Source organism: Myiozetetes cayanensis, unplaced genomic scaffold (genome assembly GCF_022539395.1).
Source record: "Myiozetetes cayanensis isolate MyiCay16 unplaced genomic scaffold, myiCay2020 scf5-8, whole genome shotgun sequence".
In the NCBI taxonomy this organism is placed as follows: domain Eukaryota; kingdom Metazoa; phylum Chordata; class Aves; order Passeriformes; family Tyrannidae; genus Myiozetetes; species Myiozetetes cayanensis.
Window position 1 is genome coordinate 15981961 of NW_026087742.1, and position 14923 is coordinate 15996883.

Sequence of the window (14923 nt, forward strand, 5' to 3'; positions counted from 1 at the left end):
ATTTTCTTTCCAGCACTCAGCTCTGAGCCAGGATCCTGCCAGTCCTGGCATAGGAAACCCTTTTTTTCCCCAGCTTTATCCATACAAGTGACAATGCTGGTGTGGGATGGACTCGGATGGACAGGGTGAACCTCCTGAAACCCATCCATAATTTTGGCCTCCACAAGGACTTGGAGAAGTTTTGAAGACGGGTGCAAGCATGGATCAGGACCAACCCAACCAGGGATGGGATATGCTGGGATTTTAGCAAAGCTCTTGGCATCATCTCCACCAGCATCCTCATGGTCAAAACTGGAGTGATGTGGGGTGATAGGAACACTCCTACTGCAGGAATCCCTGGGATGCAGGGATGGGACTGTGTCAGGTTGGTTGTGGGTGATGTAGCTGGTCTCCTTTGCAGCACATCTGCCAAGTCCCATACCTCCCAAATTTACTCCCAAAATCCTTCCCCAGAGGAGCACCAGGGAACTCAATGAGTGTGGGTAAAAAGGGCTGGGGAGTTGTGGCCATGTGGGATGGGAAGGATGCCAGAAATCCATCATTATAGGAATAATCTTATAATTTGAATATTAAAATATAAAATGTACGGGGGGGATGGCCGTGGTGTTGGTGGGTGAGCAGGACCTGCAGCAGCAGCAGCAACAACAGAGGAGGAGGAGAAGGATGAGGAGGAGTAAGAGGAGGAGGAAGGTCAGATCTCCTCTTGGATAAACAGGTCAAAAGCCTTCAAGACCCCAAATTTAGCAGGACTAGGGTGTGCAGGTGCCACGGTGGTGACGTGATGGTGTTCTGTGCATCAACAGTGTGGATGCAGCCACCAAACCCATGGAAACAACTCCCAAAAACTTGCAAACGGTCCCTTGGCACCCACAACACAGAGGGGAGGTGGAGGAGGAGATTTAATTCCCTGTGGAAGGGGGAGCTGTGTCCCAGTTCCAGCATCCCTGGGCAGGTGTAGCCCCTCGGTTTAGCCCCGTTGGCTACATCACTGGGTAAGGTTGTTTCGCTGCTGGAGCTACAACAACATCCCAGAAAGTTAATTCTGGCACCTCCTGCCTTGGCACAGGGCAGGCAGGCACCACATGGCACTGAGCCAGACCCTCTGCGATGCCGGCAGGGAGCAACAGCAGCACCGCCCGTGCCAGGCACCCCATCCTGGGGCTGTGCCCCCTTGTCGGGGGGGTGGCCTGGGGACAGTGGAGTGGCTTTTGGGGATGTGGCTGGGATACAGGGGGATGAGAAGGGGTGTAGGGCTGAGATCCCAGATTCGAGGGGCCAGATCTCTCCGTTAGTGCCTCTATGGCCTCCCTGACTGGCTCTGCCTGAGGTGTTTCAAGGGCCATGGACAGGCCTCGGTACAGGGATGGGGCTCAGCCCCAGAGACACTCCTGGCCATCCTATGAACCAGAAGGGATCTGAGAAAAGCAGGGATGTCCCTGGGGTGGCTCAGATCTTGCAGCTGGTCTCTGTACTCTCCCAGAAGACACAGGTCTCCAAATTGGTGGGACCAATCCCCACAAGCATCCCTGTCACTGAGGATGACAGTGTCCCTCAGCAGCTGGTGCTGAGCTCTGCCACCTCTGCCCAGCCTCAGTTATCCCCTTCTGGGTGTAGGGCAGGATGACATCCCAGTGCCAGCCCCCCAAACTCCCCTGGCATGAGGCTGACGAGTCGTCCCCTGCACCGGGGTCCTCTCCAGTTGCCTGCATCCCCCCTCAGAGCAGGGCCAGTAGCCGAGAAGCTGCACTGGGACCAGAAGCCCGTCCAGGGAATATAATAAAATTAAAGCTCATTAAGCACTTAGAGAAGGGTTTGCATTGAGGGGGGGTGGGCGGGGGAGCCGGTGGGGCCGTGCATCTCAATACTGGGCTATTTAGAAGGGAGAATTTAATAACAGGGGGGGTTGGTTTTTATGGCAATAGATTTATTCCACCTGGGCTAAGAAATACATTCCACATCTGCCGAGCCGTGTAACCAGACTCTAATTAAAATCGTGTGCCAAGCGAGGGCCTGGCTGGAAAACACAAAGCTGGCTTTTAGAGCGGCTGGGAACCGCGGCCGCGCCGAGCCCGGCCCCGGGCCAGGCGGCTGTGGGGCGGCAGTGGCAGGCACTGGTGGTAGGCACTGGTGGCAGGAGGTGGTGGCAGGAGATGGTGGCAGGAACCTGTGGCAGGAGATGGTGGCTGGCAGGACGGGCACGGGGGTGTTGGAGGGGCTGTGCCACCTCTTGCCTGCGCCACAGTGGGGTAGGAGGGGTGGTGGAGGGTGGGGGGTGTCCGTGTGTGTGCGGGGACCCTGGGACAAGGTGGCATCTGCATGTGTGCAGGGACCTTGGGGACAGAGTGGTGTCCGTGTGTGGAGGGACCCTGGGACAAAGTGACATACCTGTGTGTGGTGACTGTGGGGACAAGGTGATGCCCATGAGTACACAGGGACCCCGGGACAAGGGGACACCTCTCTTTATGCAGTGACCATGGCGACGAGGTGACACCCACGTGGGTGCAGGCACCGAAGGACAAGGTGACATCTCTCTGTATGTAGTGAGTGACCACAGGGACAGAGTGACACCCCTGTGTGTGCAGGCACTGTGGGTCAGGGCCGTGTCCATGTCTGCACAGGCATCCCTGGGGACAGGGCGACGTTGTGTGCATGGTGGCAGTGACACCTGTGGACATGTGGTGACAGTGGAATGGGGCAATGACCTCGTGTGCACAGTGGCCACTACACAAGCAGTGACACAGGGAAAGGGTGATGTCTCCCGGAATGCTGTGACCCCAGGGACAAGGTAGATGGTGTCTGTGCACAGTGGTGGTGACACACATCTGTGGGATGGACCATGGGATGGCTGATGTCCCTGCACAAGCAGTGCCACGGAGATGGGGTGACAGCCACATGTGTGTAGCAGCAGGGACAGCGTGACACCCCTGTGTGTCTGCAGTGACAACAGGGAGAGGGTGACACCCATCTGTCCACAGTGTCCACAAGCATAGGGTGACATCAACACATGTAGCACCATGTGGGTGACATCCACACACCTATAACGACCGCAGGATGGGGTGACACCCTGTGCTAGTGACATGGGGACAGGGTGATGGCCATATGTATGTTGTGACCACAGTGACACCCACAATGTGGGATGGGTGATGACCATGAACGAGCAGTGCCACGGGGATGGAGTCACACTGGTGACAGGGTGACACTGGTGACGTGGTGTCCACACAGCCGCGGGCACTGGAGCAGCGGTTACGGGGCTGAAAGGCCGCCCTGTGCACCCCAACATGGGACAGATTTTACAGTCCTGCTAAGTCGAGCCTAAAATGTCCTGAACAAACAGCAGTTCTGTCTCGGGTTTAATAGCCCCGTCCTCCAGACAGCAGCAGGAGCGCCAGTTCTGATGGAGAAACTCATGAAACCTTTGAAATAGTTTGTACGGGAGTAGTGAAGTGAGAAAAAACCCCAGAGCGCTCGCTGCCAAGGAAAACACACTTACCTAGTAAAGCATGAGTAATAAGTGGCATTTTTTACAGTGTGAAGATATAACTTTTCACGAAAATACCAAATAAGGCTCCGTGCAAAAAGTGGACGGCCTTTCTAGTTGATTTTTTTTTCCTTCCCTTCTCTTTCTTCCCTTTCTTTTCGTTCTCAAGGCACACGTGTGTTTTCCCCAGCGCCCGTTTTGCAGGACCCTGTTTACAGCGCCGCCTTCCCGCCACTCCCGGGTTCCTCCGCCGTGAGATGAAACGAGGAGGGAATGGAAAAACAAGGGCTGCTGTTCTGTGAGACTTTCTATTTTTAAAAGGTTAAAAATATCTATTTTCAGACACTCAGCCCAGGAAGCGCTGGGGTGAAGCGACGCGGCAGGACGGCAGGAGTAAACAAGCGCCGGGACGTGCCGGGAGGCGCGGGAGCTGCGGCTCCGGGGATGCTCAGGGGACGGGGACAGCACGGGACACCACGAGCCGTGGGTGTGGCCACAAGGAGAGGTGGCTGCAGGGCCCGGTGCCAGTGGGGATGCTCAGCCCCGAGGGAGGATGCTCCGCATCAAGGTGGGATGCTCAGCCCCTCAAGGGAAGGTGGTCCATACCCAGGGGGATGCCCAGCCCCAAGGTGGGATGCTCAGCTCCAAGGCTGGGTGATGTTCAGCCCCTGAGGAAGGGTGCTCAGCACCCAGGGGCATGCTCAGAGGATGCCCAGCATGCTTGGATCCTGAGGGGGAATGCCCAGCTCCTGAGGGGGATGCTTTGCACCCAGGCAGAACGGTTTATCTGCCCCCACAGCACAGGTCTTGGAGCCCTCATGGCTCAAGTGTGAGGGATGGAATGCTTGGCTACTGCCCATGGAACCCACTGAAGGAGAGGGATGTGGTACCCACCGTGAGAGGAGGGATGTGGAAAAACCATCTCCAAAATCCCACAGACGCTCTTCCTCCCTGCGTTTTGCAGCTTTGCTCCCCTCTCCACCAAGGTGAAGGTGCTGGTGATGCTCTCTGAGCTGGCTCCAGCAGTGGCTGTGCCCTTGTGCTCATCCCTTGGCCACACCTGGGCACCTTCTCCTGGGGTTTCCTGTTGCAGACATCAAACACGTCACGTCACAGCCCCCCAGAGCAGTGATTTCAGGGGTGACCTAATTGTGGGAGCCTACAAGGCGGCTGCAGGGGGACTTTGGACAAGGGCCTGGAGTGACAGGACCAGGGGGAATGGCTTCAAACTGACAGAGAGGGGGGGTTAGATTGGATATTAGGAAGAAGTTCTTCCCTGTGAGGGTGGTGAGGCCTTGGCCCAGGTCACCCAGAGAAGGGTTGTTGAACGTTGGAAGAAGGGGCTGCCCAGGGAGGTGGAAGAGTCCTCATCCCTGGAGCTGCTCAAGCAATAACAGGACATGGTACTCGGTGCTCTGGTCTGGTTGACAAGGTATGGATCGGTCACAGGTTGGACTCTGATGATCACAGAGGCCCTTCCCAATCTACTCAATCCTGTGATTCCATGATCCACAGCACTGACACACAGCCCTGGCCCGCTCTCCCCTCTGCCAGCGCTGGGACTCGCTGAGCAGTGCTTTGCTTCCTTATAAGGCCCTGCTGTTCCCTGCTCCAGTATCTTAGCTGGCATTGTCTGCTGGGAGGGCAAACAATTCCCAGCAGGCTGCTGGGACACCCTCCTGCCCAGCACAGTTATCCTGGATTAGCAGCGCTTCCCCACATCCCTCCTGTTTTCCTTTATCTACCCCCGAGCGGGAAGAGCCAGAGGGCGTTTTCCGAGCAGGCTCTGCCCCGCGGGAAGGAGAGTTGTAAATCAACTCTGCTACCTCCCAAACAAAGGATGGGGATTTTTCATCCCTCAGAGCAGCGTTTCCAGCCCCTTCCCAAGGGCTGCTGGTTCTGAGGTACCTTGTCCGACTGGAGCCTGGTCCATCAACAGTTTTAGGTCCAGAGGACGGTGCACCTTAGCCCACATGGAAAACAAGGATGAAACTTCCTCTGCCTGAATAAAAGGCCTTCAGGGAGTGAAGAAACACTATAAACCACACTTTATTTAATACATGAACAAATACCCTCTCCCACTGCCTCTTCTGAGGCTCTTCCAGGGGTGTAAATATGGTGGGGAGATCCAGGGGGAAAAGATTTGCCCTTGGAGTTGGATCTCCAGTTATAAATCACACATACACAAAGACCTCTGTATCTCCCAGTAGGAGGTTTTGGACCCTGAGCCCCTCAAATACCACATCCTGAGGTAGGAGATGTGGTCGTTGCTCCAAGAGCCAGAGCCTGGCTCCTGGACATTTCACCCCCTGCCAGCCCCCAGGTGACAAATGGATGACATCCACCTACAAAGGAGCCTTCTCCCTCTAACCAGCTCCATTTTCTTGCTCCCAGGCAGTGTCTGGGGACACTTCAGCCTCGGCTGAGGGGGCATCCAGGGACCTGAGGCCCCCCTGGGGCTGGCAGACCATGCAGTGCGGGAGTGGGGAGTATTAGATCATAATTTTTGGAAGTCTGAAGTTCGCCCAGGTCCTGCTCCTTCAGACATTAAGTCATTTTCCTGAGGAAGTGGCGTGTGACGTTGATCTGGTTATAGAGGGAATATAGGGGTGGAGCAGGGAGCTCCAGGGAGACCACGGCAGAGGTGAGGAGCAAGAGCACTGGGACACCATGTCCTGTCAACATCTGCCAGGGGAATAGGACTGCAGGGGTCCAAATTCAATACAAATCCTGCTGAGATTTCAGGTGCACTACAACGCTCAGTTTAAAGCTTCCAGTTTTCATGGAAGAACTCTTTACACGCTTCACCAGGGAAACATCTTTGATTTCCATGCAGTCAAATATCATAATGACCCCTGGAAACCAGGATGTGACAAACCATTTAATGAATATAGACAATAGAAAAAAATATCTGCGTTTAATGGGATATTTACTTATCGTGGGTTTTTCTTCTAATAATTAAATTGTCTTCCTTAAGCCAGAACAAGATTGTTTTTTCTTTCCCCAGGACACAGCAGTGCCACAAACCCAGTGATGCCACTGGTTTGCAGTGGATCCTCTCACACCTTTTGGGGTTACAAACTGCCTTGGGCGACATGACTTCAATCCAGCCAATTGGTCACAACCGGTGTGTGCTCAAATTTCCCGAGTCCCCAACCTGATCTCCAGGTCAGAACGACTGTAAACACACTCAGTCAGCCCTTTCACTGGCCACAGGTCAGGACATTTTCAGCTGGGTGGCAGTTGTTCCATGGTCACACTCTTCAGATTCTATCATTCTGCCAACCACAAACGCTTCATAAACCCGTGTGTACATCCATATCCATACACATGTCAGCCTAACACCACTCAACCAACCGCTGGTTGGACATCAGGAACACTCACTGGCCCAAGCTTCAGAAATGCTCAGCATCCATCCCTCTGGAAAATCTGGCTTTTTACATCTGTCTATCAACTTAAGCATCAGAAAAGCAGGAGGCACCCAAAACAACAGCTCCTTTCTGATTAACAGGCCGGTGGTGATTTACTGCTCTCCGTTAATGAGGTTCCTCAGGACCATGTGCTGTGACACACGTCCTTCAGCAGGCAGATGATGAGGTGTCCCAGAAAACTCTTCTCTTGTCTGGGTCATGCCTGTAAAAACCACTTCAGGCAACCCAAAACCTGCCAACCCCAAAATGCAGCAGGTGCCTGCCTGGTGTTATCAGCAGTGCCCTCTAATCACTCTCCCCTCTCACTCATCAGCCTTTAAGGTTAAAGATCCAGTTGCTTTCCCAACAACAACAAAGCCTTCCTCCAATTCCTCTGGAGCCAATTGGGTGGGAAGTCTCAAAGCTGTTTTTGTCAAGCCAGAGCACCAACAGTGTCGTGGTCTATAATTAGGCATCTGAGCAGTTTACAGGGGATACATTCAAGGAAGACAAGAGTAACAGGGTTTTATATGCACTTTTTTGTCCAAAAAAAAGGTTATGAAAGGCAGGGCAAAAACTATTTACCAGTCTTAGGGGAGAAATTAAATTCATTTCATTCAGTTAAAGCTGAAGCAGATGTTCAATATTTGTGCCTGTGTCTGAGGACCTGCTACGTTACGGCTTCTACCCAACGTGAACATTCAGAACAATCTGGAGAGCTGAGGGTGTAAAAAGAGAGAAGAATGCCACAACTCCTCTCCTAACTTAGCAACAAACAGGTGAAAGGCCAGATAAAAAAATATAATTTCATGTGAACAGATTAACAGTCTTCCAAGAGTTCCTCTAGATGTTGCTTCTGGCTGGCAGTTCCCACACTGCTTAGCGAAGATGACTGAAGTTATTGCATTAACAAAGAAAAGCTTTTCTCTAATACAAAATCTAGTCCAGAGGGCTTCCTTACACAGTAAGCAGGATCCCTTATGTAACCCAGGGTTGCATGTTGTCCTCCTCCCCCAGCAGCAGCAGCTGCTTGCAGAGAGACATGCAAAAACGGGGAGCTACACTCCCCCAAGCTGCCAAGAGGACCAGGAGAAAGATCCAGTTCATTTCTTCTGGAAAAAGCCCATGATGGAGACCTGTTTGTTGGCTCTGTTGGCAGGAGCTGCTCCTTTCTTCAGGGTCTTCCTCTCTTCCTTCGGTTCCTTCTTCATGGGCAGCACAGGCTGTTTGTGTGCAGCTGGTGGCTTGGGCTTGGGGAATTCCTCCTCGCTGTCTGTGCAGGACTCGCTCTCATACACCTTCTCAGTCACTGGTGGGAGGAAGAGAAGAGCAGATGATGATGATGGTTAAGGCTGCATATCAAAGAGCAGAGACCTTCCCACTGCAGCCTTCCCACTGCATTTCTGGAAAGGAGTGTTTGGGTTCAAGAAGCACCTGTCAGGAACTAAGCCCACTGCTCAAGGTTAAACAGTAGGAAATGGCCTCAGGTTGTGCCAGAGGAGGTTCAGCTTGGATATTAGGGACATGGAAAAGGTTGCCAGGACAGTGGTGGAGTCCCCATCCCTGGAGGGATTTAACAGCCGTGCGAAAGTGGCACTTGGGGACGTGGGTTAGCGGTGGCCTTGGCTGTGCTGGGGAAATGGACTCAATGATCTTAGAGGGCTTTTCCAACCCTCAGTGATCCTGTGATTTGAATTCACCTTGCAGAGGCTGACAAACAGCCCTAAGAAAGTGATGAATCTGAATGAACCAGTTTAGCCATAGACGATGGAACATCTATTTTATGGTTAAAACCCAGCATTCTGACTTGGTCTGACTTCCACAGGGGCCAAAACAGTGAGATTGTCCAGAAATCCAGACCAGACAACCCTAGAGACAGCCCCAGCCTCCCCTCACCAGCACATCAGACAGTCAGGGAAAACCAAGCAGTTTTCACCCAACTCATGAGAGACAGAGCACAAAACCTCTGGGGCACTTTCCTTCCACAGAGGTGGCCAAACGTGGCAGATACAAAGAAATCCTTTTGGAAGAAATAAAACCAAAGCCACGGCTGAAATCAGGGATATGCCTGAAGGGGATTGCCAGCTCACTGCTGTCAGCGTTCAGTGATGGAAAGCCCAGGGATATAAAACCAGGCTCACGGAAATTAAACTGGAGGCAGCTCCCCTGATGAAAGCCACCGTCAGATACTGGTAAATGTTGTTATATCAGCTTTCCCAGCAGTGTTCTGGGATTCTTCTACTAAAGCTATTTTTCTTTAGCGACTGTATTCTTTTAAATAAATGTCTTAACTTCCCTTCTTCTGGGAAATGGGCTTTCACTTGTATTAATGCATCAAATTTAAGAATGTTTTCTACGTAACCAGAGGCTGGGAAGAGGAATGCTATGAAATCCTGCTCGGCAGCGCTGGGAGAACCTCAAACAGGGACTGGAAAGCAGCCTCCCTTCAGAGGTAACAGGCTTTTCAGGGAGCAGTTTTCACAGAGCATTAGCCAGTGGGTGAGCTTTAAAAACTTACTGTGTTGCCCACCACTGTGAGGAATCTCTGGGAAACTCCCTAAGTGTGCATTTAATCCCCTGCAACTGCGAGATAACACAGTTTAGATCAACTTTCTTTGACTGCAATCTCAGCTGAACTTAAAAGGTCTGTATTTGCAGCACACAGATATAGTTACTGATGCCCCACTCCCAGTCAGACTCCCCAAAAATCACAGTAACTCAAACAACATGAGCTCTAAAATGCTGTAAAACAAATATCTCTCCAATGCACACATCTATATTCTAATATTCAAGCCCACATGTGTCCTTTCAAGCTCCAGAAAGTGCAAGGTAGAAATGCTCTAGTTTAAACCTTGGTAATTCCCCTTTGTTATAGACTAAGAGCAGGAACTCAATCCACGAAATCCCTATTGATACATGGGAACATGTCTTGTGCTTAACTCCACACATACTTTAATTGCTCAATTTCCCTCAGGGCTAATCCCTAAATTAGTTTTGCTTTTTGACACCAATTCCTTGCTATTGCAGCTATTGTGAAAACCATCACTTAAAATTGTGGGGAATGTAAAGTACAGCCTCATTCTAATGTTAGGATTTAAAGTCTCTTAAAACCTAGTCCTGGTTTAAAAAATAATAAAAAAAAAAACAAACCTCTATTTCAAAGAATAACAACAATTTACGTTACTCTGGGAAATTTATGAGTTATTTAGCCTTTGAATTATTAGGCTTGTGCGTGGAAAGGGTGGGGGAGGGAAGGCAGAAGAGAAACTGGGCAATAATCAGACAGCAAGTTTTGCACTACAGGCTTGGAGGGTTTTTAGTAGGGAAAGCAGTTCCCTAGTTCCTCAGTATCCCAGCTCCAACCCCCTGTCCATCCCAGAGGATCTGTCTCCCAAGGGCACAACAGGGGCTCGCATTTCCTCTTTCTTATAAAATGGTAGTGGATGTGAATTATAAAACCTAAAGTCCGGATTTCCCAAGGGACTATGAAACCCCTTGAGGATGAAGAGCAAAGAAAGAAAATCAATATTCCAGGTGTAGTCCATTGGGAACGGTTGAACAGAGGTAGAAGGGCTGGAAGCTGAACCCGGAACAGCCATTCCTCTGCTCTGGACGCAGAGCTTGTTCAGCTCAGCTCCCCAGCTAATGCTATTTTGTTCCATTTTCCTTCCAAGTGTTTTAACGGTTCTATCTGGGATGGGAAAGCAAAACACTCCCTCACGTCACGAGCCAAAACTGCCAATAACTTTGTGCAAGTCCAATTCTTGGACAGAAATCCAGACCTTGGGATTTCGGTCCCTAGTGCAGCCAGTTGCTGAGTGCTAGAGCTTTACATTTCTTTAAAGGAGACACCCCAAGTTAATCGGAACCACAGGATCCAGCTCTGCAGACAGGTGCAAACAGACACAGGCTGACTCAGGGCCAGGCAGCTCCGGAGCCGGGCCAGGAATGCCCGTGTCTGTCCATGCTCAGGCACCACAACAGACCTGGACGACAGCACCAAATCATCTCCCAGAACTGGCTGAGCTCCCCTGACATCCCCTCTGATCACCAAGGCTGGAGAATGTTAAGCATCCCACACAACTGAGTTGACAACAGCATTACGAAACCTGTGTTCCACACTCGTAAATGTATAAAACCTTTAAAAAAAACCAAAAAACAAGACCCAAACGAACATTATTCTGAACTTTTGCAGCTCTACTTCAGTGTCAGAACACAGAGGAAAAAAGTACAGCAACTTTCTCCAGGTCACAGGAGGAAGCAGTGTCCAGTCAGGCTAGAATTCAAAGCCCTGGACTTCTGTAGGGACTCTCTTCTCTCTCTTCCCTCCACCTTCATCAGAAACACAAATCTCTGAAGTATTTAACCCCCAACTTATTCCTTGTTTATCTGGGATACTGAAAGTTTTTTTATTATATAATCAAGTTCTGTTGCACAGCTCTGGATTTATCCCCACAGGAAAAAAAGCCCCAACAAACCCAAACTTATCTCAGCCAGAATTTATCCCAAACCCTAAACCTCTTTCTGCACCACCTTGAAAAGCTCACAGCTTTAGGGAGGAGAGTCCATGAAGGTGGTTCTCATGCTGGCAAGAGGAAAGGGAAAAGAACTGAAAGAAAATCTATGGATAATCAAAGAGAGGTAAGGATTCAGCTCCAGCTCCCTGACTCCCTACCCAGGCCTCCACCAGAAGGGCAGTTCCCTCAGTCTGGGAGCACAAGTTCCATGTGGAATAACAAAGTGATTTCATGAACCTGTAAAAGTCCTCAATAAAGTGAGTTCCACTGAGGGGTAGGGCACAGTCAGCCTTACCCATGCAGCCTTCTTCTTCATCAATAAACATCTTGGATTTCAGCACACGCTTCCTCTTCCTCTTCCTCCCTCCAGCTGACACCTGAAGGGCATGGCAGTATTGTGAGAAACCAAGAGTTAAGGCCCCATCACATACATAGGTCACAAAAGTGTCAGCTCCAGGTCAGAAATTGGTCTCTCTACTGACGATGAGCAACATTTGATAACTAACTTTGCCTTTTCCCAGGATATCTTGGTCAAAATACAACCTCAGTGAGACAGCAAGCTCTCCTGGTGCCAGCACAGGGAGCACATTCCATCTCCAGGACATGAGAGGTTTGGAAATGTGTTTGGTTATGTGAGAAGGGATGTCCCATCACACCTCCAAAGGAATGAAGAAAGGACAAGGTGTCCAGGACAAACTGCTGAGATTTCATAGAATCCTGGAATGATTTGCATTGGAAAGGACCTTAAGCATCATCCAGTTCCAACCCCTGCCATGGACAGGGACACCTTCCACTAGAACAGGTTGCTCCAAGCCCTGTTCAACCTGGTCTTGGACACTTACAGGGATGAGGCAGCCACAGTTTCTCTGGGCAACCTGTGCCAGGGCCTCCCCACCCTCACAGGGAAGAATTTTTCCATGTATCAAACTTAAATTTCCCCTCTTTCAATAAAACTACACCTATTTTCTCAACTCAGAGTTTAACTTGCCAATCTCCCTCATGCAGGAGCTCCCTTGCAATAAAAGGTTGAATACCAAGACTGTCTGGTTTAATTTCTGGAAGTTAATCATTCTAATTTGCTCTTACCTCCATGGCTGCAGGCTCCAGTTCAGTTTTCAGAGCAGGTATAGGTGGTGGAGATGGAGCTTTCTCTTCCTCAGGTGTGGGAGGTGGTGGGACATCTGCTAAGAAGAACACTTTGATAGCACATGGGTCTAATGGCTCCCCCTTCAGCTCCTCTTTTGTCTCAAATAATTCCATTTAACTCTTTTAACTTGTGTTTAGACCAAGGTTTATAATTTCTCACTCGGATTTGTGGAATTCAAATCAGGACACATCACTGGAAGCAGTCAGAGAAGGTTTACCCTGTCCTAAGGTGCGACACACTGCAGTTCCCAAAGAAAGGAAAGTGGGAGAGGATGGGAGAAGTGCATTTGGGATTTTTATGCCAAGGCAAAACAATCAGTTCCACCAAATGAAGCTTTAAATACAGGCACAGGAACGGGCTTGTTTAAGCCATACATTTCACTTGCACATTAAAAGAGCGATTGTCATTTGTTTAGAAGTCAAGAGAGTCAGGGTGTGGTAAAACAGTTGTTGCTTCACTGGTGGTGCTACACATCCCAAACAATCCAAGAATTAATTAAGTGCAATATGCTACTACCCATCCTAAAAGATTGTTAAGGGACATCTCAAGCTTTTATTTGAAAAAAGGAAAAAAAAAAAAAAAAAAGGATCCAAAATCACAAAACCCCCAAACATACAAAAAACGAAGCCTGTTCTCTCGTTGTGCCATCTCCTCGCTCTCTTCTGGGTACAAGGACAGGGACACTGGAATCCACTCAATGCCAAGACTAATTGAACCATTCAAGGACACCTTCACGAGTTTGCATGGAGCAAAAGGCAGGGTCACCCTTCTGTGGGGCTTGAGGAGCTCCAAGAGATCCAAGTGAGAAACAGTGTCACGCAAGTTCCCAGTGTGTGGCAGAGCTGGGAATGTGGGGGAAGAAACTCCTCATCTGACCTATTGCTTCATCCCAACAAGGATGTGGCTGGCTGGGAGGACAGAGCCTGCTTGGCTCCTGCTCCCAGCCCTGCTGGCTGTGGCACCGCCTCCATCCCGCTGGCCTGACACGGATTCAGGATCCGTAGCTGTCCCAGAAGATTAGGTCAGTGTGAAGAGTTATGGCCCTGCCAGGCACGCGGCCAACTGACCTTCAAGGGTTAAGAAGGGCTCAAGTGAAACAGTGGTTGGCTGCCAAGGCTGAATAACAAATTACATTCTTCAAACAAGGACTCAGCCTCCCAACTACTTCAGTAAGCGAGGCACGGAAACGCAAATGGAGTGGGATAACATGACTCGGGGTTTCACCTTACTCCAGAGGGCTGGGGCTGGCAAAGATAAAGCCAAACAACAGCTCCGCTCCGAGGTGTAAGTGCTGGGGCGGCCAAGGAGCTGCGGGGAGCTCGAAACTCTCAATATTTTATTTATCACAGTCTCACGGCAACTGCAGAGCACCAAACCTGCTTCAGCACTGCCCAGCCGGGCCACGTCCATTTGAAATACATTTTTAAGGGAGGACAGGCTGAGAAGAGCTGAAAACCAGCCTCCAGCAGAGGCTGCTAAAGGTATTTTCAATGTGCCCGCTCCACTATGGGGAGAAATTTCCACTTAGGGGAAATTTGGGCTTCTTTGGGTTTTTTTCAGCTTCCCTGAAAAAAGTTCCCCCAGCATTTGGCCGGCAGAAGGTACCTTCTCCCCACGTCAGTGTTTAGGACTATTATCAAGCTCTTTATTACTTTGTTATCCTCCTCTAGCCAACACAGCCCTCTGACATGTGATAACTCCTGAGTCAACCTCTTGCTGCTGCCCACAGTTTACTCAACAGGAACAGCTGCATGAAATGGATACAAGTTGGGCAACTGGATGTACCAAAGATGTAAATCCTGGCTTTGTTCGGTTTGCTCTGACCCTGCCTGGAAAAACTGTGAGAAGCTTTAGTGCTTCTGCTGTGGCTCTGAAACCCACGGAGTTTGCAGGTTACAGTGCCACTGAAATCACCCTCCAAAGTGGCTGTAAAACACTTGTCAACACTGCGAAAGCTGCCTGTGTTCATACAGCTGAAGTTGCCAAAACCTCCTGTCCTCTGTGGGCACATTTGTGGAGTTTATTCTGGCACTGGAAGCAAAACAACCTACAGTGACTAAGGAACCCTCATACCAATATAACTTTTTAATGAAAAATCATTTAAATGGAGAGGATTGTGCCTTATGCTCTCTCTGTACTTGCTACAATGTGCTAACGCTGGTGTAAGAGGAGCTTATTTTGGGCTCCTTTCAGTACACCAAGAGCAGATTAATACAGAACAACGCAAAAGACTTGCCCTGACATAAAAGTGCCCATACAGTGCTTTGCATCAGCCGTGTGGGCTGAGCCTCAAACCCACAAAACCTTCCAAAGTCTGCCTGAAAACAGGGGCTGTGGTTTTTCATAGAATCAATCACAGAATCACAGACTG

At 50.1% G+C, this 14923-nt stretch overlaps 1 protein-coding gene across 9 annotated transcripts in view; it reads right to left on the bottom strand.

Annotated features, from left to right (window-relative positions):
- Positions 1-5511: 5511 nt before the first annotated feature.
- The window catches only part of POLD3 (DNA polymerase delta 3, accessory subunit), a 32930-nt gene continuing 23518 nt past the window's right edge, over positions 5512-14923 (bottom strand). For 7 of the 9 annotated variants that reach the window (XM_050334177.1, XM_050334178.1, XM_050334176.1 and 4 more), the window contains 3 exons: positions 12492-12589; positions 11701-11782; positions 5512-8197 (listed from right to left, as the gene is read on the bottom strand). In XM_050334177.1, the coding sequence (XP_050190134.1) occupies positions 7992-8197; positions 11701-11782; positions 12492-12589 (386 nt within the window). In that variant the 3' untranslated portion in view covers positions 5512-7991. The remainder of the gene's footprint in view (positions 8198-11700; positions 11783-12491; positions 12590-14923) is intronic. The other 2 variants (XM_050334173.1, XM_050334175.1) reach the window with 1 other exon arrangement.